The following is a 26717-nucleotide window of genomic DNA, read 5'->3' on the forward strand; positions in this document are numbered from 1 at the left end:
TTGGGTTTCCCGACCATTAAGTGAAATTTCAGAAGGAAAGCTGTTTTATTTCCTTGTAAACATTTGATCAGATTCATGTGTCTCACCAATCAAATATGGTGAAACTTAAGGAGCTGCGGTTTAACTTCCCAAAACAGATACCAACACAAGGGGGCAGTACAGTGTGCTATCATTACTGTGGCAAGTCCAGAGCTAAGAAGCAGTGATTTTTCTCTTCTCTGAATGACCTGACCAGGTGTGGTGATGATGTTGTCAGGAACAAGCACCTTTAGGGCTGTATGGATAATGTGCTTAGAACTTTTGGCATAAAAGTCCATGCCAGACAATAGATTTGTCTAGGAAGCATGTGGTAAAACATTTCTCTAACTCTTAAGTGCACGACCCAAACGTTGAGGACCCTTTCACTCAGCCTCTCACACACTTTCTTACATGCACACACAAAACTAATACACCCAGAAACACACACACACACACACACACACACACACACATACTCGTTTTCTATGGGGTGCATGCAAAATTACACCTACTGTACAGAGTCCTGTCGGAGCTAAACCACAGGAGCTGGAATAGTGCTAGAGAGCCCCACATGCGATGCGAGATGTGGAGGCAGACTTTCACATTCCAGCCCCCCCCTCCCAGTCCAATACTGCATGCGGGATCTTCCCAGTCAGCTCTGTGAGCTGTGCTGGTGCAGAAACCCCTAGATGGCGTTGTGTTATAGCTCGATATTGCATGCTGAAATAGTGCAACACACTGTCCTTACTAGCTTTTTTGCATGAGGATATCGCTACCCATTCAGACAAAGGGGTGAGGGAGCTGGTAAAGTTGTGTCACTTTGGCTGTGGCGCTCACTTGAGGCATGCGGCCTTATGCTCACCAGGCACTGTCATACCTTGAGTGTCAGGCTCATGGGAACAGGGTGTAAGGAGCAGGTGCTTTGGTCGCTAAGTTTCAGCTCTTGGGAATGGACAACGTGTGAATGCAATAGTATGTCTTCTCTATGACAGTGTAATGGCGAGTATCTCGGCAGCATGTTTCAAAAATGTTGTTTCTTTCACATGTGCGTGTCTGCCTATCTTAGTAATAGGTCGATGGTGATGGTCCATTGCTCATGAATCAGTGATGAATCAATAGGGCTGTTTTGATTTTGTGAAACGTGAGAGCACATGTACGTGTACCATGTGTGCGGTCCTGTTTGTCTCTTTGTATATAAATGTATATGTATGTCTGTCCTGTTGTGTGTATAAATATATATTTTGCACCGAATGTACCAAAGGTTTGGGGCTTGCAAAGTCAACCATTAGGCCTGCTTTCTATTTCAGTCTAACGAACACATCCCACTTCTTGGCTTCTGCCAAATCCTTACAGATCATCACACGTTTGCTTGAGGGGCAGATTTGAGGCACGGGCAACAACACTTCACGTTAGGATCTACGTTCACTAGGTCAGTTTGATCTTTTCCATAATGAGGCTTTTCTGCTGCAGAAGACTGGTAAGATTGATTACTTGCTTCACATTCAAATGAAGACAGTCACTCCTCTTGTCTTTCCTAGTACATTTCTGACAGGACCCGGCTCCGGTTTTCAGAATTCCACTCTATGCAAAGCTCCTGTATGTGTGTCTCCATTTCACCCCAATGATTGTAATAAAAGAGAACAAATGGCAAATTTTGATTAATTACACATGACCTTTATTTATCATTAACAAAAGTTTTGCACCAATGTATTGAGTAAATGAAAATGTATTATCTTTATAGTGCATTGCAAAACTCAGCTTGTTAGGAAATTAGGAAACACTTCATTATCAAGTAACTACTAACACTCCAGGATTAAACAATCATCTCCTAAACTTTAACTTTTTTACAGGCAAATATGTAAAAAAGGAAGAAGGGAGGAAGTAGAATGAAACTAGATGAATAGTAAAAGGTACTGGTAAATGGACTGTACTTGTATCGTGCCTTTCTAGTCTTTTCCAACACTCAAAGTGCTTTAACACTACAATGACTCACACCCATTCACACACCATTCATACAGGAGGAATCTAGATGGAGTGGAGGAGACTGTTTATTCACACCCATTCAACCTCTGAAACTGTACTTGGGGACCACCGCGACACACAGACTACAGGGGCCAGTATAAAACTACCTCTGTACATACTTCTATGAGAAGTTGCAGTCTATACAGATTAGATGCTGAGGTCGGTGTGAAGCTACCAATGCCCTCCAGATGCTTTGCCAGATGTTAATACATTTACATGTGCACAGTGGACGGATTCACCTGGAAAAGAAAAAGTAGATGAAATGTTAGAAATCACGAAAAATAAAAATACTCATTGTACATTAAAATAACACACTGAGCCATAATTACAACGTATGCTGAGAAAAAGTTTGACTTTTTACATCAAAATATGAGAAACCCAAAATTCTGAGATAAAATTTCAGCTCATTTCATAATTTAGATCTTTGATCCCATAAATTAGATGCAGTAACTCATCAAGTGGACTTGCTATCTCAAAGTAAAGACTTTCAGTAATGACTTTTTTTCTTGTAAGTCATCATTTAACATAGTATGTTAGAATTCCTATGAAATGATAAATGTATTTAGTCATTATTTTGAGGGGCATGTCAAAATTCTCAGACAAGCTGACATTTTGTCTCAGATTTATGACCCCGTGAATATTTCTCTATTTGTGTCAACCCTAAACAATTGCTCTTTTGCTTTCTCTGAAGCAGACGCATCCATAGGTTTCTTGTCTTCACACATAGCGTTAGTGAGGCGGTAAATGATGACAGGTTACCATGGTTACACACCTGATTACGCTGTTCACGTTTCGAATATACAAACGACGCTGTTTTCAAACATGACAGTAGTGCGCATGCGCGGCACCGTGACGTGTCCACAAAGTGTCAAACAGAAGGATGTGACAATGATCGGAAAGTTTCGGGGCAAACTAACTCAGATATTTAATAGTTTCCAGCAGCGGCAGGTGGGATAATTCCCCAAGTAGAATCAGTCGTAAGTGTAGATTTTATTAACTAACCGCTAGTCTTCATTCGAGCCGTGAAAAGTCGGCGTAACTCACTTTTGAACCCGCGACATTGAGCACCGAGCTAACTTATTTAGCGACAGTTGAGCTAACAGGAGTTGGTAAACTGACGCTGGTCAGACTGAACAGTAGCACGTACACCGGCTCAGCTAACAGTAACATGTAGCTAAGGGGAAGCTGGCTAAATGTAAATGTTAGCTAGCCGCTTGAGTTAGTTTTGTCGTCCATCTCTCATTTAGCTGACGTTCGGCTCGCTTTCCAGCCGGGTAACTAGCCGGGTAGCTGGCAGCAGGACTCATACCTACGGCAGAGGAAGATGTCTCGGAGGCGGCTGGACAGTCGCAGCGGGCTCTCCGCGGGGCTGCTCGGCGAAATTCAGACCCCGATCAGCGCGGAGCCGATGGAAAGTGTGTATGAGATCACCGGAGAGCTCGGAAGGTGAGTCGGACAGAAGTGACTGCTGTCCCGGGTCCCCGAGAGAGGTCCAGACGGTCTCCTCCTGTCTGCAGGAGGCTTAGACGTTGTTAACCTATCCTGTAGGATGTCTCAGGGCTGGGACACATCACCTGTAACATTTGTATTATTAAATGAAATGAATCCGGAGTTTAAATAGGAACTTAAAGTGACATATTAACAGGACAGTAAAGACAGCAGTGCATTATAAGGATGTCTGTTCTGATAGCTCATAAGCACAGTGTAATATAGGAAAACCTCATCAGTGCAACATCAAGGATACATTTCCATTTATTATCACATTCAACTCAATGGTGCTGAAACTACTTTGAAGTATTTTAATTTAGGTCATTGTTTGTATACCTGGTGCTTGTGCCTGTATCATAGAATGTATTCTTGGGAAATGACAAATACCAGTGTAACAATAATCAGTTGTATTTATTAAGAGATAAGATTAAACTGGGTCACTGAACTAAGTTACGTTGTCACTACAGATTTTAACATTAAGCCCAGTTCAGACTAATGACATGTCCTTTATCTAAGCAGCTATACTATTATACATTCATTATTCATGTCTGCTTGGTCTATAGTTTGTGTATTTGCTCTCATGAATAGCACAGATTAAGTCATTCAATGCACGCTAACTGCGTTTGGACTCTGGACTGTAAGCTTTAACCACTGTAAATACACGAGCCTCGCTGTGCCAGGAGACCTGACCTGATCATGCTGCAGTGGACCTTTGTCATGTGTTTGGCACCGTGTGTGAGCCATGCCAACAGCTGATGGTTGGTGGTCATATCGCAGGATCTCTGATCTCTGACTGAAGTGATGTGTCATGCAGCTCTTGGCTGTATAGTTCTGTTTTCTCTGAAAGAGGGAATCAAGAACATGTGGAAACCAGACCTTAGAAAGAAGAAATAGTGCAGGCCACTTCACTTATTTGTGTGTGCTTTGTCAAAACAGGAAGGTTTGAGGTGCAACATTTTCTGGACCCCTGGTTCTACTTTTGACTTGTAAATCCCCGCTTTGATACAACGTAGTCTTAAATGAATGAATAGTGACCTTTAACAGTGGAACATATCTGTCTCACTATGTTTCCCTGTTATTTTTCAGGCTGTAGCTATGGGTTATATTAATTATCAAGTAATCTGTCAATTATTCCTATGGAATGGTTAAGCATTAATCAGTTTTTTTCTACAGCAACACTGACTGAAGACTGGTCAGCTGTAGTGCTAAAAAGACAGAAATAACACCCAACGGTGTATCCTGTTCAAATGTGCATCATATGTCACCGTACCCTAAAGCAATGTCTTAAAATGCTCATTTCGTGCGACAAGGATGAAACTTTTATTTTGCTCTGTTGCTCAGACAACCACACACTACAAGAGCCCATTAACGTTCAACATGACCGAACTCCGTGTATCATGCTGTGACTAATCTGCATTACAAATACATTTTGTGTGTCGAGTGCTAATAGTGTATGAAAATACTTGTAGAAGTGGTTTGTGGTGCTGCAAAGGAGCCGGACAATTAAGGGCCATTGTTCTATTCTTTAAGAGAAGCCCTTCTGGGTCTGTAACCTTCACAATCATCGCTCATGGGTTCTGGTGTTGCTGTTATTTTTGGATTTTTCTCTTTTGTCACAGTCATTGCAAGGTCTTGTGGTTCTATGAATTGCTTAAAGTACTCGCTAAATGCCAGCAATGTTTTTTTCAGTGAGGGGAGGTCTAGTTGTCAGGACAACCCGAGAGTTAATAATTTGTGATAAACGTTTGCTCGCTGACCTGCCAGCCTTCTTGTTCAGGCACAGCTAAGGAGATAAACTTCAAACCTTTTTAAAACCCACAGACTTAAATTCATTCTATGTGTCCCTAACACCATATTTGCTCTGCGTGCTTTTGATCATTCTTTAGTGTAGGATTGTTGCTTTTCAGATTCATCAACCATCTGGCGGCAGATAGCCACTTTTATCTTCCCAGTCTTGAGTACAATCACCCCAATGATCAAGACATGGCAGCAGTATTAGTACCAGGCTATTTAGGATGTTCTGGCATGAATAACTGTTATCTAATCCCAGCATTAGCATCATTGTCTCAGTGCTGCAGTCATTTATAGATAACTGTATGTCATTAATCATGGGAAATATATTAATTAATATAATTTATTGTGTTTTATTTTGAAATTATTGTGCAAATGTGTTTGTGGTCTAAGTTAACATTATAAAGCAACTAAATGTACCTTCACTCTTATGTGAGGAACATAAGGGCATTTATTGTTTATATAGAACATACAGCACTTTTTCTCAAATGACTCGAATGAAATCCAACTAAAGGTGTTAGAAACCAAAGCCTTTTGGTAATGAATGAATGAGTTAAGCAGAGAATCATTTCATTGAAGGATCCCACTTTTCATGAAGGCTACTTTGTTAATGAAGCTGATCTCTGTCTGACTAAAGGGTTCACCCAAACCATTATGCCCACTGTCTTCCTCCTAGGGGGAAGTTTGCCGTGGTCAAGCGCTGTGTGGAGAAGACCACGGGGAAAGTGTTTGCTGCCAAGTTCCTACGGAAGAGAAGGCGAGGTCGGGACCACCGGGCAGAAGTCATTCATGAGATGGCCGTCCTGGAGATGGCCCGAAACAACGCCCGAGTGGTCAACCTGCACGCCGCTTACGAGACGGATCACGACATCGTCTTAATGCTGGAATAGTGAGTTGACAACAGTGGCAGTAACAGTCTTTCACCCTTTTAAATTCACAGTGCATTACATAACGTGTCTGCAGCGCTAACACCAGCTAAATGTTTCTACCATAAACATGCACCATCAGCGCTGTGATCCTGTAAACGCCTGCTGAAGGCCAAAGTCCTGTTTGTCTCTCTCATTCTTCCTAACAGGTTTATCAGCATTTTCTTTCAAGACTAAAAGGCTCACGTCACCTAATTACCGTACAGTCGGAGCTGAACCTCCCCTTCTTAGGCATCATCTTTTTTAAATGAACTGCCCTTCCTGGTCTGACATATCATTCATCTTGTTTCTCAGTGCCATCTAAACAGAAAGTAGATGTGAGCCCTGGATTGGACGTAAGAAAACACCGGTTGTTTCAAAGGGAACTTTCCATCCACATACTTGTTGTTCAAGGCACTTAAATCCCCTCATGAGAGCAAAGTTGATGTAAGGCAGGCTGGACAACTGAAGAAGCGGAAAATACCTGAAATATAACCTGAAATGTGATAAAATCAGATTAACTGAGCACAATTTTAGGACTTTGTACCCGTTTTTTTAGCATCAACTTTGCTGAAACTCACTTACCTGCAGTGCAGTACAGCGACTTAGCAGAAAGGAGGCTGCTTTCTTGGTCAGATACACTTTGCCAGGACTTGTAGGATCAAACCAGTAACCCTCTGGCTATGGGTTGGCCACTAAAACCACCAGGCAACCCTGCAATCCATGTCTACAGTATATGTCTTCTTGAAAGTGTATCACATACACACGTCACAAAGTTACCTCATATATTTCTGTCCTTGGACATTTTAGTCGATCACCATTTCATAAACAGTCGTGTGTGTGTGTATTTGTATATTTACAGTGTGTGTGTGTGTTTTTGTTTTTGCCCAGCGCGGCAGGTGGAGAGATATTTGACCACTGTGTGTCTGAGGAGCTGCTGCCAGAGGCCCAGATCACTCGTCTGATCAGGCAAACGCTGGAGGGAGTCCACCACCTCCACCAGAGCAACCTGGTGCACTTAGACCTGAAGGTCTGCACACACACACGCACAGACAATCACATGCATGAGTGTAGCTGGAGCCGAGGGAACCTATTTTTACATGTTTACCACAGACTTCCCCCCTTAAGTGCTTGGCTGTGTATTACCTTGTTTTGAGCATTCAAAACCCCAGTTTCCTATTTTCATGACCCAGTTGAGCTCGGAACTGGAATTATAGGTGGTAACAGAACCCTTCGCCCAGGGCAGATTGTAAAAGGAGTGATTTTTACACTTCTGGTGCAACATTGACACCAGACTGTGAAACCAAGCTTTTGTTATCCGGCCACAGTTGTGGGTGGATCCCCATGTTTAATACACTCGCAGTAAAACCAATATAAGTTTGGGCTGAAGAATGTTGCAGGAGCGGTTGCTTCAGCGGACAGTAGATTCTAACTGGCATCGGAAACACACACAAAAACTGGTGTGATTTGTGTAAACAAAGCATAAGAAGCACAAAGTGTTCTGTGCGTTCTCAACTTCTCTTCTAGAGAGAATTGTGCAATAGTTTAGTAATAGTGGTGTTTGCACAGTGTGGTATGGTCAATATATTTTCAGCACTTAAACGTTCATGTTCAAAGTACTCACAGAAAGGCAAACAACTCTGTTATTAAGAGTGGAAAGAAAACACTGAAGAAAAAAAACTTTACGTAATAAGTTTTTGGGGTCAGGTTATAAGTGTGTCTCATCTTTCCAGTACTTCTACATGATGCTCACCCCGTGTGTCCTCTTTGTTTCTCTCCCAGCCCCAGAACATTCTCCTGACCAGCCTGTCTCCTCCAGGAGACATAAAGATCGTAGACTTTGGCCTGGCACGCAGACTGGGTGCGGTTGGAGAACTCAGAGAGATTCTTGGCACACCCGAATATGTGGGTAAGGTGATGTCCATAAAACGCGCTGATTACTCAAAGGCATGAGACAGGATGTCAGCGGGATAACCACATTAAAGGTAGTGAGAGTCAGAAAATCTCCTCCGGAGTGAAACCTAACCCGGTCTCAGAGAAGACCTCCATGGCATTAGGGCGTTGGTCGTTAGCATGTGTTTCACTACACTTAGGGATAATGGCATCGCCTTTAAACACAACACAACACAACACGACTTCAACTTGGTTGTTTTGTACTTTGATGAGACAGATTAGTAGATGAAAAAACACATCATAAATTCTTAACTGAAACATCAGTCGGGGCGAATGAGAATAACATAAAGAAGACGATCTTGCAGTATTTGATGACGTTTTTCTTTCATGTCTTCATTCAGCTCCAGAGATCCTGAATTACGAGCCAATCACAACAGCGACCGACCTGTGGTGAGTCCATTCTTACAAGACCGGCAGTGACTTCATGCTCAGAAGTATTTATCGAGGTCATCTGAAAGAAAATGTTCCATTGGGACATTGATATTGCTACACTGCGGTCCGGTAGGGTCGGCAGCACAACTGTCAGACGGGTTGTTATCAAACCCTCATTGTAGATGCAAACAAAATGATCGCTAAAGGAAAGTGAAGGTGATCCGTTTGACTGCAAAGCCACAAACCACAAGGTAGCTGTGCAGAAGCTAATAGCTGTTTACAGTTTGGGTCATTATTTTAATTGTCACTTTGTTCTCCTGTTTGTGGTGGACAAATTATGAAAATAGGGCTTTGTTATAGAATAATTTAGGCACAAATCAGCCACCCTGTGTGGCCTCAGGTGTTCAGCCCACAGGCGCTCCTGCACGTGTTTTTACCTTCTCCTGCATGTGTGTGTGTGTGTGTTCCTCAGGAGTGTGGGTGTTATAGCCTACATGCTGGTGACAGGCGAGTCTCCGTTTGCCGGTGACGACAAACAGGAGACGTACCTGAACGTGTCCCAGGTCAGCGTGGACTACAGCAGGGAGGCCTTCTCCAAGGTGTCTGAGCTGGCTGTGGACTTCATCCGCAAGCTGCTGGTCAAAACACCAGAGTGAGTACAGGCGGCGTGTGGACTCACCCCAAACTTCCCCCGGAATAGAAACACACTCGGATGAAATCAAGATGGAATGTTAGCGCAGAGGTGTAAACAGAAGGATGAGGGATGGTTTTCCACGAGGAAACTCGGCCGTAATGTTTTATTTTAGACCAGTTCTGCTCTTTCCTGCACACACAGCACAGTCAACAGCCCATAAAACACTGAGGGATAAATGTGGACAATGCTGTTCATAGCAAGTGTCCCACCTCCATTTATAGCTTCGACTTTTCCCTCATCATCTAATCTTTTTATAGATTGTAAACACTGTAGGAATAAGTCTGGTTGTTCTAAATTGGGAAGATTTCCTGAATGTTTTACATTGACCAATGAAAATGAGTTTTACTTTACATTCTGGTGAGATTTACATTCAGTCAGAGCTGAAATATCTTGTTGATTATCTCTTCGTTGGTCAACAGAAAGTTAATTTGCAACTGTTTAGACAATTGTGATAAATAAGGCAAACATCTGATGGCTCAAGCTGCTCAGATGTGCAGCTTTGCTTCTCTTCCTCATCATAGTTTATAGTAAGCTGGACTATTGGCCAGACAAAACAAGGAAGTTAAAGATGTCACCTTTGAATCTAGGAAGAAGTGAGACTGGCATTTTGTTTTTACAATTTTCTGATGTTTTACGGACCAAATGATTCATCAGATGATCAGAAAAATCACCAGCATATGAATGCACTATGAAAATCCAGGTTCACTTATTCTTGTCCGGTGTGTCCAGGCTGCCTCGCCGACAGCGTTGGATTCTAAGTCCTGTCTGTTGTGCTTTGACCGCAGGGACCGGCCCAGCGCTGCAGAGTGTATGAGCCACCCCTGGCTGTGGCAGCAGCAGTTCTGTCTGAGCCCGGACCCCGCCACCACCCGCACCGTCCGCGAAAGGAGCTCCGGCACCAAGTGGGCAGCCCCAGCCGAAGACCCCGAAGACAAGGAGAACTTCCTGGAGTCACCACACTCTCACGCTAAAAGGTTCCGCTTCGACGAGGAAACGCTCGCTGCTGGAGACGGCGACTTTTGAGAGAGTAAAACACAAAAGGGGAGGAACTGAAGTGTAAGGCAGCGGCACCCTCGTCTTCCTCTGAGCTTTTAAATCCTTTTTAAGCCTCCAGAAAACCAGCTGTCTGCTGCCCACCACTCAAAAGTACTAAGGATGTGTTCATATTCCACTAAATTTTCATAATTCCAAGTTCGACCACACTCGACCAAAGATAACCAGCAAAATTTTGAGATCACTGATCCATCGCTGTTGAAAAGTGTGAAAATTGTACAGTTTGTCTTAATTAATGCAGTGCGTTTAACCTAAAGTATTTAATACCTTTCACTGTTAAAGTCTCTGGTATTGGGCTGCAAAAGCCCATCTGAGTGTTTAGTTGTACCGATGAAGGCTAGTTTGGAGTATTTTTAGGGAAATCTATGCAATACTTCTCTCATGCATTTTAAATATATTTTCTCATAAGCTGATAGCACTCTGCCTTAAAGACTGAAGTTAGGTGTTCTTCGTCACCAGCACCAGTTACTACTTAACTGCACTCGTGCTTCAGCAGAAGTGTGTCATAAGGAGATACACACCTCTGCAATGAGGAAGTGTGATAATGTCCTTATTTGCATCTTGCGAAAAGGTCAGGGACGGCTGAACAGCTGCATGATGAGAAAAACCTTTTTGGGTCTCTCTGTTTGGGAACATTTCTTGTCACCATTGTAATGAAGAGTTCAGAAAACACCCTGCACGTCCAAGCTGCACTCTGACTTTAAAAACAGCCAGCAGAAGGACAGAGGTGCACACATGTATATTACATTCCTTAAATGTTCCCTCACAGTCAACCTGTTCGTGTCTCAGCTGAGCTCAGGGTTTTAGAATAACTCCAACCTTGGCGTAGCCCCCTTCCAAAGTGAAAGGCTGCCACATTTAGTGGCAATCTTGTGTCTGGGTTATTACTGCTTCGACAGAAAGGCTTCAAATGAGCAAAGAATCACACTATTCATGCTATCCTTGTTTACGTTTCTAACAAGATAGAAACTTAGAACTGTAACTCCCCCCAAAAAAACCCAGTGAGTCACGCAGTCGTTCTCATGCCACACCCGCACTTACTCAAAGGATTTCCTCACCGAGCTCTAAGTTCCTCTTTGTTAGCTGGCAGAGGACAAACATGGCCGGGGCACTTACTTCATAAGCACATGTAGTGGACTGATTAGCAAAACCGGAGCTATTTATGAAAGTGTGAATGTCAGAGGTTCACTACGTCTTTCAGTCCCTCACCAAAGCCATTCAGTGTGCTTTCATTAAAAGCTGCTCTAGTCCTCTTGGGTCAGGGTGCCTGAAGTCCTGTATTCCTGTTGTTTTCATCTCAGGGCATGCTGCTCACTCTCTGCTCACTTCGTTTTGTATTCTTAATGTTATTCTTATAGGCCTGTCGTTATTATTATTATTATTATTTATGTGCTGGACTTAATACTTTATATTTTTATGTAAATAATGTGCTCACGTCATGTGTCTTAAAAGGAAGCGTTGAGGTTGTGGTGGGAGACTGGAGATTGAGGAGGATTACGGTGTTATTTAAAAGAAGAGGATGCCTTTGTGGTGACAGTGTAATGAGTGAGGAGTGGAAAAGTTTGACTGCCATGAATCGGGATGACAAAAGGACTAGTTTGAAGGCGGCACTGGGAAGTAAAGATGAGATGAGTCGGATGGTCTTCGTCAGGAAGGAAGATGATTAAATGTGATGGAGTTGGAAACGGGTCGGTGTTGAAAGAAGCATTTAAAGGAAGAGTGCGACATTTTTGGTGGAATGAGTGTCGAACTGTTCCTTTAAGTGGTGATGTTGAGTGTTCAGATATGTTGGCGTGAAAGGCTTTTTTTTGAGCGATGAGAAAGTGGGAATGACGACTTGAGCGTCGTGGTAGAAAGAGACGGGCGTTTGTCCCGAGAAGCGCGACAGAACGGCTGTATAATGTGAAACATGAGGTGCTATTGACTCACAGGATTTGCCATCTTTTGTTCAAGTTAGACTTGAATAGAAAAAAAAAAAAAGAAAGAAACCTCACCTCTCCTCCTAAAGTGCAGCGCTGGCAACTCTCATTGCTCTTAACCTCCAGCAAAACATTCCTCTATTTGTTTTCGAGGTGCCAAACTGAATAAGACCACATTGTGTGTGTTTGTTGTCAGCAGCTGGTACAATGGCCTTTGTGTGGGGGATGGCCGTCTCCAGCCACGGCCATGCTCTCATCTCTATGCTGTCATCCTTAAAAACTGGAACACCACACTGTAAGAGGTTTTCATCTCACACAGTTAGCAGATTGTAAGAATGTTCTCAGAAACAGCTGCAAAGTATATCTGTGATAGTGTACTGTGTCTCCTCTGCTACTGTAGAAGGAAATAAGCTTGAATCTTACTTCATCTCAAGAGATAAGTGTTTTCGACGTCAGTCTACTCTGCTTTCTCTAATACCTCTCCAGACTGGTGACGGTGTGTTGAAATAATATTGTTTGAGGCTGATGTGACTTGAAATGGGAAGTTTTCTAACGTCTAAATTTCTCAAGCTCACTTGACAGGAACAAGTGGAGTTTTCTCTTCTGCTGTCGCTGCGGCATCTGCAAAAAACCAGGCTCGACGAGTAGCTTAACGTCAAGAGAAGGTGGGCTTGTTTATCAGTGCAGTGTCGTCAGGGATCTCACTTTGCAGGATGACGAGATGCGTGAACGGGTTGGACAAAGTGGCTCGTGTTCGCTGGCATTGTCCGTGTGTCACTTGAACATGACTTATGCTGTGGTGTTGATTTAGTCATTTTGTACAGCTATTGTACTGTTATATTCAGCAGCTAGTCACTCCGTGGCCTGTGTGTGTGTGTGGGCGCTCATTGTGTGAGCGGCTGGGCTCCAGAAGTGGAGCACCAGTAACATCAGGCGACTGATGTCACCCAACATTCCTGCTTGCTCTGCGTGAGCGCAGCGACACTGAAGGATGCTGTAGGTTAGAGTCAAACCAGACACAAGCACAAGCAAATAAATGTTCAAGAGATGTATGTTTATTTTGCATTTTATATTTTTTTAATGGATGAGCATTCTGATTGCATCTGAAATGACTAAAAAAAAAAAACTCTTAATCTGTATTGTAATCTGATCAACTGCAGGCTAATATGTAAGCATCACAAAGCAAACTGAAACGCTCATTAAAGGTTGTAGAAAATATCTGATGGAGTATTTGATCTCTTCTTTGTTGTCTAGAGTCAATGCAGCGTGGAACAGGATCCGTTTCAATTTCCTACCTTTTACTTTTCCCACACTGCTGCCACCTGCTGATCCAAGAGAGCTGAAACAATCTGTTAAACCTCCGTTTCATCCTCCCCATCGCTGGGTTACATTTGCGGGACCGGACAGCATGGTGACGATGTAAACCAACTGGCAAGCAGATGATATAAACTAGTGCATGTTAGCTTGGCCGTGCGTTTGCTAATCCCCTTCATCTTATCTACCGTCCCTGTAGACTCCCAGGGTTTGAAACAGCATTCAGCAAGTTGTAAACACAACGGAATGATTTGAAGTTACATTCAGCAAAATTAGTTACAGCCATCAGCGACAGTGCAAAGATAACAAGTAAGCCTATGTAGAGATACAGAATGGAATACGCTGTACAAAGATCAATACACATGCTGCCACATTCCCACAAAACTAGCAAGTATGTGTATTTTTAAGTATTGTAGTAAACTGTGTGTGATGAGTAAATTAAGGTGTATCTTCTTGTTAATACATACTGACAACTTATTTCATCTTAACATTTCTAATTGCAACATTACAGCTGTAACATGTTATCTTATGGTAATTTGGTAAACTGTAAAAAGAAAAATGTCTAATGTGTCGTAAGAGAAGGATCCAATCAAAACGACACATGAGCATGCTTTAGATATTCAGACAAAGGAAAAGTTGATCATGAAATGAGGCAGTATGTCACAGCAAAAAAAGAAAAGAAATAAAGTGTCAGTAGAATGTTGTTAGAACAACATCGACTTTTAAAGTCAACTCTTAAATTTTAAAACATCAGTTGGCCTCACGCCAAGTCTCACCTTTAGGTTAACATGATCCTCATCAGCAGAGATGCAGGTCAACTCCACTGACCAAAAATAATCATGTGACATGATCAAAAGCTCCAGAGCTCCCACTAAATGGACCATGAGACTTGACGTTTGACATTTAAATAAATGAAAAAGTCTTATAAATTATTATTGGCTAATCCAGACTGAAGGAATGACAAAAGAGCTTTTTTTTTTTTTAGCTTTCTGATCAAGTTCTTGGCTTAATTAACACGCTACAATCAAGAATCGCTGCTGAGAGACGGAGCGATGAACCCGACTCTGGAGGGTCACCTTCAAACATTCAGACATTCAACGTGTCTAAAAGTAGCTCAACACAAGTGCAGGTATAAAGAGAATGTAAGGAGCTGTTCTGCTTCAGCCAAACATATGTTATGTTAAATTTAAAGCCATGGCAGAACACAAAGTCACACTATTACACTTAATCTCACCCCAGAGATTCCCTCATAAGCAACAACAACATGAGTCATTCATGTTTCTGACTCGCCGGCTCTGCAGTGACTCGGAGCTAGAGCCAGGCTCAAGGTTACATGTAACCTTACAAAAGGTTACATTTAGCCTGAAGAATAAAGAAGCAGGAAGACCGGTTTCATACCTGCATATTCCTCTGGAGGCAGGGGAAAGGCCCCTGGGTCATTCAAACTAGAAACAAGTGCATTTAACAGCAGAAAGAACAACACGCCAGCATCTGTCACATGCTCTGAACTCTGAGCCCTTAAATCAGAAAAATGAGGTAAGACTAGCGAATAAGACACTCACTCTGTATTCTTAAGAAATAATCTAAAGCGCTCCGTGAGGTTCCGGTGATCAGCTCAGACACCAAACTCAGAACTCCTGGATGACCCTGAAGTGGTTCTCGATGGAGGGGGGCTCGTGCTCAAAGTGCAGCTTCTTACTTGGGCAGGCCCCGAACTCCTCCAGGGTCTTAACGAAGTGTCCGTGCTCGCGGCCCACCCAGGCCCGCATCGGGTCACACACCTCGTAGGGGGTCACGTGGGCGTGAATCGACACCCCGCTGGACGCGAGTTCCCTCAGCACCCGCTTGTCGGTCACCCAGGTCTCACTGCCTCCTGGGTGCCCGCCGTCCAGCCAGTACATGTCCGAGATGCGTTTGACGAAGTGCGACATCCGCGGGTCGGCGCGGGCCCCTGCCAGCTCGTACACCATCTGGTTCAGCACCACGCAGCCTTTGCTGAAGCCCACCAGCGCCAGTGAGAACCCAGGGGGGACGCTGTCGGTGCCTCCCTGGGGCTGGAGGGCGTTTGGTAGGTTGGCTCGCTCCATGCCGTGACTCAGCAGGGCCCTGCGATCAGAAATGCTGTTCAGACTCAGAGCAAGGTCGACAGTACGATAGGACGGTAAAGCTCCTACTGTTGTCTGACAGAGGTGATGTCTGTTTGGCTGCTTTACAACGTATGCACCAAGAATTCAGACAGCAGCTCCTGTAAATGACAATTACAAAGGCAGCGACACAAGCAAGCCGCGAAATGTTCAATATGTAAATGTCAGCATTAGTGGAAGGTGAGAAAAGCACTATTTTATGTGTTTAAAAGCGACCTGAGGCTGCTGTACTGTAAGGTGTTTCTATCATTTTGTACACTAGCTAGACTTAAGACACCCTCTTGACTGTAAGCTACAATAATCAATATTTACTCTATAATAACAATTGATCTCATGACGTGTGCCAGATGTATGTATTTATCACCCAACTCTGCAGTAGCATCTTTTAGGCCTGTCTTAGTTTTATAATGCTGACTTCACTATTCTGGGTCGCACAAGCAGCTGGTTTTTGGCTACACACTGATCAAAGAAGAAGAATAAAAAAAACAAAACAAACCTGAGGTGGTGAAAAGCTCCAAAATCAGGTTGGTACGGCAAGTGCTCGGGCGCCCCGAACATGTTGCTCTCCACAAAGTTGTGGTAGCAGCTGAACTTGTGGAGATACATGCGGGACGCTCTGACCACCCACACGTGGCGGTCAGGGAAGCGGCGGCCCAGGATGAGGGCGACCTGCTCCAGGCTCCAGGACAGCCACTGGGATCCCTCCGGCTGCAGGGCCATCTCCTCCTGGAAGTTCTGCACAAACACACGCAAAGAGGTTCCTTAAATCTGTAGGACGCAACTTTTACACACTGGAACAAGAGGAAAATACGATACACAGGTACTGTCACTCTGCATCAGTTTGTGTGTGAGAATACACAGCTCCACACATCTCTAGAGCCCACAGTCTGCCTAAAATGAGCTTTCAGTCAACATGTTCATGGTGTTTAGAGTACGCAGCTTTGCAAAATGAAATGTTGCAGAAGGAAGGAAGAAAACGATGTTTGCAGAAATGACGTTCCCTCCATCCTGTCCTGATACCAGCCATGGTGAGTCTGAGTGAAAACCACACACACACACACAGCAGTCCGTCTTTGACACACTTCATTAGTTCCATCAGCAGCATCTTCTCAGTGTGCTGCGGTCAGACTGTGTGGTCCTCATCACAATGACCTCCTTCATTTTATTTACATGGAAACATCATGGCGACAGCATCCCGCGCATGCAAACGTCTCCTCGCAAACACTCGCGCTCTGTGGGAACAGTGACGCTTGCTTGGAAAGATGCCTGATGAGGACAGTGAATAGATGGACGGGGCACTAGAAACACATGAACGCATCAGGGCAGCATGTATGACAGCAGGTATTAAGAATACAATATATCAGGCATACTTGCACCAGGATGCCGTTTTATCCAATTATTGTTGTTATTATTAATGTTGTGTTTTCTGATAAGAGGGATTTGCTCTCATGCCAGGCTTCAAGGGCTTTGTTAGTCTCATCTCAGTTGTCAAACACGCGTTGCAGCATATGACCAACGCCTGACGGTTTCTTCTTAATCTAAAAATCTAGTCTGATTTACTGAGCGTGTTTGTATTCACACATGTGCCCGTGTCATGGCAGCCTCACTACAGCAGGCTATGTGTTATTACAGTGTGTTATTGTCAATCACTTCCCCATAAACTCTTTGCACAGTGGTGTTCTGGGAAGTGTAGTCTACCTCAGGTCAGTCTATGCTCAGTTTTCAGTCAGATCACCCTCTGCTGATCTGCCTCACAGCCAAAAGGTGGCATAAATACGCCAACAGGAAGTGCACCATACCTCTATACACTGGGGCCTCCGATCAGGATAAGTAGTCAAGCTGTCTTTGTGTCTCAGTGCAGTGTCCTCTGCTTGATACGCTTTTGCTTGGTGCTGATGAATTACTAAGCTCTCCTCAGTGTTGTTTACTGATAAAGGCCCACACTGTATAAATAAACTCAACTTGATATCAATGTAGCTGAGAGCAGCCAAGTGTGTCGGACGGGGTCAAATATCTGCCCTCATGTGTTAAAAACCTCTCATGGACCAACTGATTTCAATCCTGTGTGAGTTATTAGTTGCAGATTTGTGTGTAATGTCAACATCCACCTATAATTTGTGCAGAATTAACTACATACTCTGCTGCTAATGCTGGAAACAATACTGCTCACGCCCAAATGTGTATACCGTGACATACAGATGTTTCCTTTGAGTTGTTTATAGGAAGCAGTAAAGCAAAAGAGAGCCCAGTCTGCTGATAACCTTTAATGGCACCCATGGGGTGTCATGTGCTGAGTACAAGCAGTAAAAAACACGTGACACCTGCAAAATACATGATCATTACTCAGTGAATGGCGTTTAGCATTTATAGAAGTGATTCAAACAGAAAAGAAACACAGTCAGACAACTGAGATCACAAACACCTTCGTCAGGTGTACTGTGGCTGTCAGGCTGGGGATCATCCCATTAAGGCCAGTCATCATCCTCCTGTCGGCCCCGTGGATAACCTGAGACCCCTCCCAGATCAACACACTGCATGTGTTCAATCACACTCACCTGAATATCCCCGTGGAAAAACACCACATGCCTGTTCCTGCTCTTCTCCGGTGTCTCTGAAGCAGCGTGACCGTCCGCATCGGGCCGGAGCAGCAGCAGGTCGTTCGCCAGGCTCGGGTTGTCTCCGGGCACGGCCAGCAGCTTCTGGAGCCTCTGCCGCGGGCTCCCGCAGCGCGCATCCCGGCTGGCTGATAAATGCAGCCCGCGGGACTCGGAGGACGTCGTCGCTGCCACGGAGGTCATCGTTTCGGCCACGGTTGTTAGAGCGAAGCCCGCTGCAACTGCTCGGGCGGCTAGCATGGACTCTAAAATAAGAAAATGATTTGGCGTTTTCTCCTCCAGAGCGGTCACTCCATGGTGCTGCTGTCAGCTAGGTTAGCATTAGCTAGCGTCAGCCCAGTGCGGACAGCCTCTGCCAATAACGCAGCATCATTATCTGCAGCTAACGTCGGAACAAGTCGCCTCTACGTGCCTGTTGCTGGCATGTTTGCCATTCCACGCTACTGTACCCGTCTTCCGTGTCACATTTTAGCAGTTTCAGAAGAGACACTATCACTATTTATTTATTTATTCTGACAGTCTGCGGTCTTTTTGTTGTCCACGAAGAGGCGCTGTTTATCAAACACACGCCGCATCAGTCAGCAACCCACAGTGCGCATGTCTCATTCTTCTGACGCCAGAGATATTTGAAATGTGGCGAGATGACGCACTGCTATGTACATCCGTTTTTGATTAGACCCTTGAATCAGGCAAGGATGGACACATTTAAGTAGGGAATTACATTCAGAAAGGACTGCATTCATTATTAAATGATAGAAAAATAAGATTAGCAGCGTGAAATTAAAATAAACCCAGGAAATAAATGTGTAAAGTATATTGATTCTGGAGTAAATAAACAACAGCTTAATCTGATTTGATATTTATTCCAGAATCCATTTCAAAATAATATGTCAAACATTTATCAATTTCATTAAAACCGTTTATAATTAATAATAATATTTACCACTGAGGCAGATCTGGTGATAGTTTGGCTTGACTGATTTCTAAAATGATGCATAGTAACATAATATTCTTGTGAAAATCTGCACAACAGTAAACACACACACACACACACACACACACACACACACACACATGCATAGTAAAGAGAAGTTACAGGATCATGCTATCTACGTCACGGGGTGAAAACGGAAACAAATGTTACCAGCAGGATGGAAACCGGGGTGAACCATCTTGCACACAACTCCCTCATCCTTGTCCACACATGCTAAAGTCTCTTTGAGTGCAGCTTGGTTGGTCTGGACGCGCTCTCATGGCAGCAGATCCACTAAAGTCAGGACAGAAACTTTCAGAATTCACTGAATCCCGCAGTTTCCCAGTGGTACAACATCAGAGAATTCACTGCACATGTCAATGCTGAAAGAGCATTCAGTATAAGGCAAGTATGCCACATTTTATTTCAGGTGCTCTTCCATGTTTTTGACTGCAGCTTGGACTTTGAACATGTTCTGTAACTGCAGACAGGAGCCACATACTCAGTGTTATGTTTGCCATATTGAACAGCTAAAGCACTAAACCGTCAGACTCACTTCAGTGAGGTAATCCAGACTCTAAAACATACTTCACCTTATATTTCCTGGGCATGTTGTCATGCACTTTTGTCTGTGTCTGCCTGGAGCTGCAAACCTCTGGCAACAGTTAATGTCATGATTGTGATGTTTAGTGAGAAAAGGGCAAAGATTCTGCTGCTTTATTGCTCTTGTAGTAAAGGGCAGCTCCGCAAACTAACTGTAGATGGCATCATCATTAAAGACAATCACTGATAGTACAAATGATACAATGACTAACAGAAAAGCAAAAAAAATTCATACACAGAAATGAGCTTTTGTTGGTGGTGATAGTGGTAAATGTTGAAGCTAAAACAGCAGCATAAGCAGAGAGGAGTCATCAAATTCAGAAATATTTACCCGAAGTGTGCAACAGAAGCTGATTTTAACTACTGACGCCAGAGCAAGTGAGGCTGTAAGAGAGAAACATGAGCACTATAGAGTCTATTTGCTTGCAGACAGTTAAGTTGCCTCACTGGAACGTTTATTTCTATGCACTCATTCATTCATTATCTTGGCTCCTGGTAAACGGTTATTTCTTCATCTTGAGTGTGGTCAGTGCGCTTCATATTTCAGTCCTGCACTTTAAGCTGCAAACTAAGACTAGATTATGGCCGTTGCAGGAACATGGCCTCAGGTTCTGTGGGCAGAAGACTGGTGGCTTGTCTTCTCAACGTGTCCGAGGCTCGCAGGAAAGACCTGGTGGAGTCTGTGGCCAAGGCAGCTTTATACGACACAGAAGGCAAGAAGTCCTCCATCACTCTGCAAACAGTCAGGTTACACTGAGACACCTTATCTAACGCGTCATTTTAACTTTGTCCCTTTTCATAATGATCATACATCAGGTGTGAGAAGAGAGGGGACCACGGTGCTGAACATCTTTAATGACCATGACTACAACCGCTCTGTCATCACCATTGTGGCCGGCATCGACTCTATCAGTAAGTGCTGAACCTTTACATTTGTGGTGAAATATCACCTTTGGAGACGTATTTTACACACTCTCTCCTGCTCCTGAGGGAAGAGAGGAGTCAGCTGCTTGATGTGGCAGTTTGTCTACAGCAGGGATTCAGTCCCCTGCTCCCCAATCCTCTGGGAGGTGGGGGGGAGGCTTTAATAAGCTTTGTCAGGGATTTAAACACAAAAAAAAAAAAAAAAAAAAAGAGGATGAACATTTTCCTGGCAGAGATCATAGTGAAAAGTTTATCTTATTTAATGCTTATCCCAAACACAACCTTGTGACAATGCAGACAAAGCCGTCGAGGTGTCCGACACTCACTCCTCAGACAAACACATCAGCTTCATTTGCAAAAAAATTCCTAAATCTTTCATTTGTATCGTGTTCCATTCATTCAAATTTCTGCAGACTTTGCTTTGACAGAGTGTTTCATGTGTTGTTTCGTGTGATGTTTGTTGCATTCCAGAGGAGGCGGTTCTGTCTGCATGCGAGAAAGCCTGTGGGCTGATTGACATGCGCGCTCACATGGGGGTCCACCCATGTATGGGTGCTGTTGACCTCATACCCATCTACCCCCTGGGGGAGGAGGTAGGAGTGGAGGACTGTGCTAAAGAGGCTCGGGGTGAGATGCCATTTGTGTGTGTGTGTGTGTGTGTGTGTGTGTGTGTGAGTGCACTTAGAGATACGTCCCTGTCGGTTGAGTTGATCCCATATTGTACGTGTTCATTAGCTTTCAGTTTGTTTTTTTTTGTCCAGCACCTGCTCAGGAAAGAGATGAGCATGTTTTGACTCTATTCAGCGGCTCAAATAAAATGAACATCCAGTGTTTGCGCACTGGGGTGGGGGATGGTGCATCCTACGCTAGATGGGACTTGAAATTGCAATTTTGCCTTTGCGGCAGGCAGCTGTAGGTTGAATTTAACTGACTTTGACTTTGGCTGTGGCTGAGCGGTAGAGTGGCTCGTGGGGTTCGATCCCCAGCTCCTATGGGTCAAAGTGTCCTACTGAACCCCAACTTGCTCCTGAGGCAAGCTCCTCCAAATTGGATGTGAATGATGTGTGAATGATGTAAAAGCGCTTTGAGTAGTTGAAATGACTAGAAAGGTGCTATACAAATACAGACCATTTACCATTCTTAGTTTATGATGCCACAGTAGTTAAGAAATGATCAAAAACTGCCTATATATATCCCCCCTGACATACTTATTGCAGTGAGCTCATCCATAGTGTCTATAGGAATGTGTGTACTTGCTGATGATGTGGCATCTTCTCAGCTTCCAGTGCTGTTGATTAGTTTCACAGCTTGCTGGATGACTTCTTATCATGTGTCTTGCTGATAATGAGCAGTAGCCCAGCATGTGGCCGCATGCCTAAAGTGTGCACTCTATATTCTAATCTGTGTGATGTGATTGCAGCATAATAATTGGAAAACTCACTAACAAGCACTGTATTTATGCATGCATGTAATAAGTGGTGCATGTGTCCGTATCTTTCCCTTTTGTCTGAACTACACCCCCTCCGGTGTGTTTTGTCTGTCACGCTCTCATTGCTCTCGTGTGTTTGTGCATGTGATGACATGCGCTCCGTTTGCTGGTGAGCTAACGTGTCTGTGCTCTTGCTGGGCCACAGCTGTGGCTCTGGGACTCACAGAGCGGGTCCAGGGCACCAGCGCCTTCCTGTTTGGCTGGGCCGACTCCCCCCTTCAGCGGGGGCTGGCGCAGAGGAGGAAGGAGATGGGCTGGTTCAAGAAGATGCCAGACTTGCCGCCGATCAGGCCCGACATGGGGCCGCAGCCACAGACACGATTTGGCCTCACAGGTGAGCCACAGCGGGCGGACAGTGGAGGCTAAAATTGCTGTTCCAGACACGCTTCTGTGGGTAAATATTTGAGCCTGAAAGGAAGGTTAGAGTGTCTCTTTGCCAGGATTAGACATGGCAGGTGACTTTGGCTCGATATTTACAAAACAAAGATGCAATGGCAGCAATAAACCTGCACACAAATACCAGGACAGGCTGCCTTTACAATTGCTAAGTGGTGTACTTATATTATGAGGTACTTATCAGTAGTTAGCACATCACGTACAGTAGATTGTGGTCAGCGTATCCCTAGTTTGGAGAAGCAGACAGTGCCCACACAGACACTAAGCCATGTACTGCTGTGGATGGGGTCGGCAGAACAATGTTCATGAAAATTACACATTTTTTCAATGGAGTCTGGTGGCTTTGAGGAGAGCATTTTTGCAATGCAGTGGCTTAAGTTCCCCTTCACAAAGGGCCATCTGATGGCAATGTGAAGCGATGTGAAGTGAAAATATTGTAAATATAGCATACACTTGAACTGTTGTTGATCTTCTATATTTATTGGTTTATTTTGTTAGGTGTGCCTTTTATTTTTGGCTAAAATTCATTTGTCTGCTCACCCCTTCTGTAGCAGTACATTGCTTAGGATCTCTGCGAGCACTCTTGTCACTCTTGTCCAAAAACCATCCCAACTATCCCTTGAAGGTACACAGGGTCTCACAGAGAAAACAAAAGACAAAGTCCAACATGTCTGATCTGGCTGATGTCCTGCAGGCGTTGGGGCCAGTCCATACGTGATGAACTGCAACGTGACCATCGACACCGAGGACATCGCCATGGGACGCAGCATCGCCGCAGCTATCAGGGAGTCGACCCCGGGGGGCCTGCCCGGGGTGCAGGTGCTGGCTTTGCCACATGAAGGTGCTGTGGAGATTGCCTGTAACGTGGAGAGTGTGAAGGGGGATTCACCCTGTCAGACGACCGCAGGTGAACCGTGGCCGTCTTTCAGGATCGACGGCGAGCCATACTGTCATGCTCCTGCTTCCCTCATCACGGCGAGGGTCGCAGAGCTGGCGGGGAGGCATGGCGTTGGCGTAAAAGGCACCGCACTGGTGGGGTTCACCCCACGTGAGTGCGGGGGCCTGGCAGAGTTAGCACTGTCTCAGGGGATTGCTGAGTTCTGGAAGCAGCGGCACAGGATCCGCATGTGATACTCGCCAAAACCAGCGAAACCTTAAGCAAAAATTGGCCACTTCTGCCATCATTGCTAACCCTGTCGAGCCCTCAGTTCAGCTTTAGTGGCAGATTTGCTCAGAATTCTGTCATGTTTGAGTCAAAAGTCGTTGGATTTCTCATTTCTTGCATCAGCTAGTCACAGTTGTTAGTTAGCCAGAGTTAGCTAATTAACAAATACTAACTGCTGCAGTGTGTGTTGGTTGAAAACTCTATCTGCAGCTGACTGGACTTTAAAGGCCAAATATGATGGCTGGACATCATATAATACTAAAATACAGAGGTTTAAGTTATAGGTCTCACACAAAAAGACATGAAAGTAATGGAAATAAGAGGCCTCGGACATGTTTTGCTGTTGTTTGTGGAGTGTAAACTTCCCCAAATCAAATAAAGATCAAGACAGAGCAGCTATTGTTCGTGTGCTCCGGCCTTCAGCAGGGACTAATGAAACCTGTCACAATCCCACTCAGTAAGCTAATGTTAGCTAATGATGTGCCCCTCAGCATTGGAAGCAATGCTAGTTTACTACTGAAGCTAGTCAGCCGGGAATGCTAATGTTTGCAGCTTCATTGGAGCAGACAAACACACAGATGAATTTTTGCTCTTGTGTTTCTGTCTATATATGGCAAATAAAACACCATTTTTTGAAGACCAAACTCGCTTTCCCCAGCCTATAGCACCTTACCTGTTAACAGTTAATTTAAGTGTTTACGTGTAATGCTCCTTTAATCGTTTATAGCATTGGGGATGCACTTGTTATTCAGTTTGGTTTTTTTTTCAATATTTTATTTTCAATTTTTTCATTTTTGAACAAAGCAGAGAAGAACAAAGTGAACAGGCTCTGCACAGACGAAGACAGACATACAAGAAAGGAAAAAAAAACAAAAACCCTAAGGACGTAAATCTAATTAAATGAGAAAAATAATAAATAAATATACACACATTGCCAGTGCTACATCATGGTGCTGCTGAGATGTGTGTGTGTGCGCGATGAACGCAGGGATAAGGGGTCAACTCGCTCAGTCCCTTAGCTTTTGCTCTCGCCAAGGTGCGTGAGGAATGGGTCCCAGATGTCAGAGTGTTTTTGCACTCTGTTGGTCCGACTTGTTATTCAGTTTTAACTGGATACTTGAACTGATCGTTCAGTGCATTTCACTTAATTTAAAACTTTTGAATGGCCTTTTACTAGAAAATACAATATTAAATAAATGATCTAATAAATATTTTTACCTTGGTATTAATTTTCACGAGGGAATCAGGTTAAACTGAAGCGAATATTTCCACATCCTTTTAACACACCTGTCTGCTCAGCACCTTCCAAATCTGACACTTGCAGAAAAAGAGATTTTGGTGTTTTTAAGACCAAAGCCCAAACCGGCATACCGTCCTCCATACTAGAATCTGCATTTTCTTCTCTGCGCGTTTGTGTCGTTTCCTGTTTGGAGCAAATGGGACACTTGTGTTTACTGATGTGTCTCTGCTGATGAGTCTTTTCCCATCATTCTCCACCATCAGGCTCACTATGCACGACTCTGTGGGAGAGTCACCATGTGTGTGTGTGAAACAGCTATTTTTATCACAAGTCATGGACTGGATCTTCTAGAAACATGCAGCGTCTTGGCAGCGTTTCCGACCTCTTCAACCCAGTTTGGAAAATGTAGAATTTTATCTTACAGTTATTTACCATTTAGTTAAGCGCATTTTCTTGTAAATTGCATACAAAGTGTAAGCTCTTGATGCTCAGGATTAACCATTTAATAACACGGAGTCGAATTTGGCCAGAGGACAGGTCAGGAATTAACTGGGGCGAGATGATTCCACTCATTCCTTACATAAGGCCTATATAATGCGTTGAATAGCAGCACATTCATGGAGTAAGGAGGTATGGATCGAGTCATTATACAGCGCTAACTTGGGCTGTATGGACATGGCACAAAGGCTGGGTCAGAGTTAAATATAAAAGGTGAAAGATGCATGTTAAGATGTTTAATTTGAAGCCATATGTAAAGGAAGTGAGTCATTCCAGAGGCAACAACCACCTAAAAGCGATGCTAATCTGTTCAGCATTGCGCACAAACTGAGGTGTATGATTCACAGGATCTTCCAGTGAGATTGGTGTGCTTTGGCATCAGTGCCTGAATTTACTATCCTTTCATTATGTTGTGTAATTTTTCATTTTTCGGCATTTGAAGTTACATAAGGTTGCCCTTTGAGGCAGAAGCTGTGCAGTTTTCATCAATGTGTGCCCGCTTCTTTGGATAAGCTCCCTTACTGCGTGAACATTCACCTCTTTGTATGTCATCCAGCTGAGGCTCTTAGTCACACAAGCAATGCAGGCATGCAGCTTCACTTCATGCGTACATACAAAACTCTCTCCCTCCCTCTCTGTCACACACACACACACACACACACACATCCATCCACAGCTTTCCTCCCTCCTGTCTTCTTCTCTCTTCTACATCTACACACACATGCATAAGCATTTACTCTATGGATGGCGCGCGCACACACACATATACACTCAGCCTGCCAGGCTTGGGGAGCATCAAGGCCTAATCTAGGTCACAGCATAAGCCCAGAGGTATCCTGGTCTCCACACACACACACACACACACACACACATATGCACACACGTTTTTTTTACTCATATAAAATGTATTTTGACTTGGCTCGTTTTCCCTCAGCCAAAAGTGTTTGATTTTCATTTTGAAAACAGACACACCTCAATTCCCAGGAAATGGAAGCTGAGCCTATAAATAAAACCAGTGAATTTCGTGTTTTCCAAAACATCCCCTCTCCATCTTCATCTCCTCCCTCCCCCTCCCAAATAACCTCATTGGTTATGTGACTCAGTCTAATGGCTCATATGCTTGTCACAAGGCCATCATTTC

General features: G+C 44.0%; 3 protein-coding genes across 3 annotated transcripts; 2 read left to right on the forward strand and 1 right to left on the reverse strand.

Moving 5' to 3' along the window:
• Positions 1–2909: 2909 nt before the first annotated feature.
• Positions 2910–13433, forward strand: stk17b (serine/threonine kinase 17b (apoptosis-inducing)). Its single transcript, XM_070837615.1, has 7 exons — positions 2910–3486; positions 5996–6208; positions 7116–7254; positions 8007–8133; positions 8519–8567; positions 9022–9201; positions 10029–13433. The coding sequence occupies exons 1-7, from the start codon at positions 3365–3367 to the stop codon at positions 10264–10266; spliced, it is 1068 nt and encodes a 355-aa protein (XP_070693716.1). The 5' UTR covers positions 2910–3364; the 3' UTR covers positions 10267–13433.
• Positions 13423–18883, reverse strand: c10h2orf69 (chromosome 10 C2orf69 homolog). The gene is made up of 3 exons (XM_070837616.1): positions 18229–18883; positions 16170–16408; positions 13423–15635 (listed from the first exon to the last, which is right to left on the reverse strand). The coding sequence occupies exons 1-3, from the start codon at positions 18526–18528 to the stop codon at positions 15158–15160; spliced, it is 1017 nt and encodes a 338-aa protein (XP_070693717.1). The 5' UTR covers positions 18529–18883; the 3' UTR covers positions 13423–15157.
• Positions 18884–19521: 638 nt separating this feature from the next.
• On the forward strand, positions 19522–24566 carry ftcdnl1 (formiminotransferase cyclodeaminase N-terminal like 1). The gene is made up of 6 exons (XM_070838147.1): positions 19522–19670; positions 20459–20577; positions 20681–20776; positions 21260–21415; positions 22423–22611; positions 23368–24566. Exons 2-6 carry the CDS (start codon positions 20463–20465, stop codon positions 23802–23804), a joined length of 993 nt encoding a protein of 330 aa, XP_070694248.1. The 5' UTR covers positions 19522–19670; positions 20459–20462; the 3' UTR covers positions 23805–24566.
• Positions 24567–26717: the final 2151 nt, after the last annotated feature.

The sequence above is a fragment of the Pempheris klunzingeri genome, chromosome 10 (assembly GCF_042242105.1).
Source record: "Pempheris klunzingeri isolate RE-2024b chromosome 10, fPemKlu1.hap1, whole genome shotgun sequence".
NCBI classification, from domain to species: domain Eukaryota; kingdom Metazoa; phylum Chordata; class Actinopteri; order Acropomatiformes; family Pempheridae; genus Pempheris; species Pempheris klunzingeri.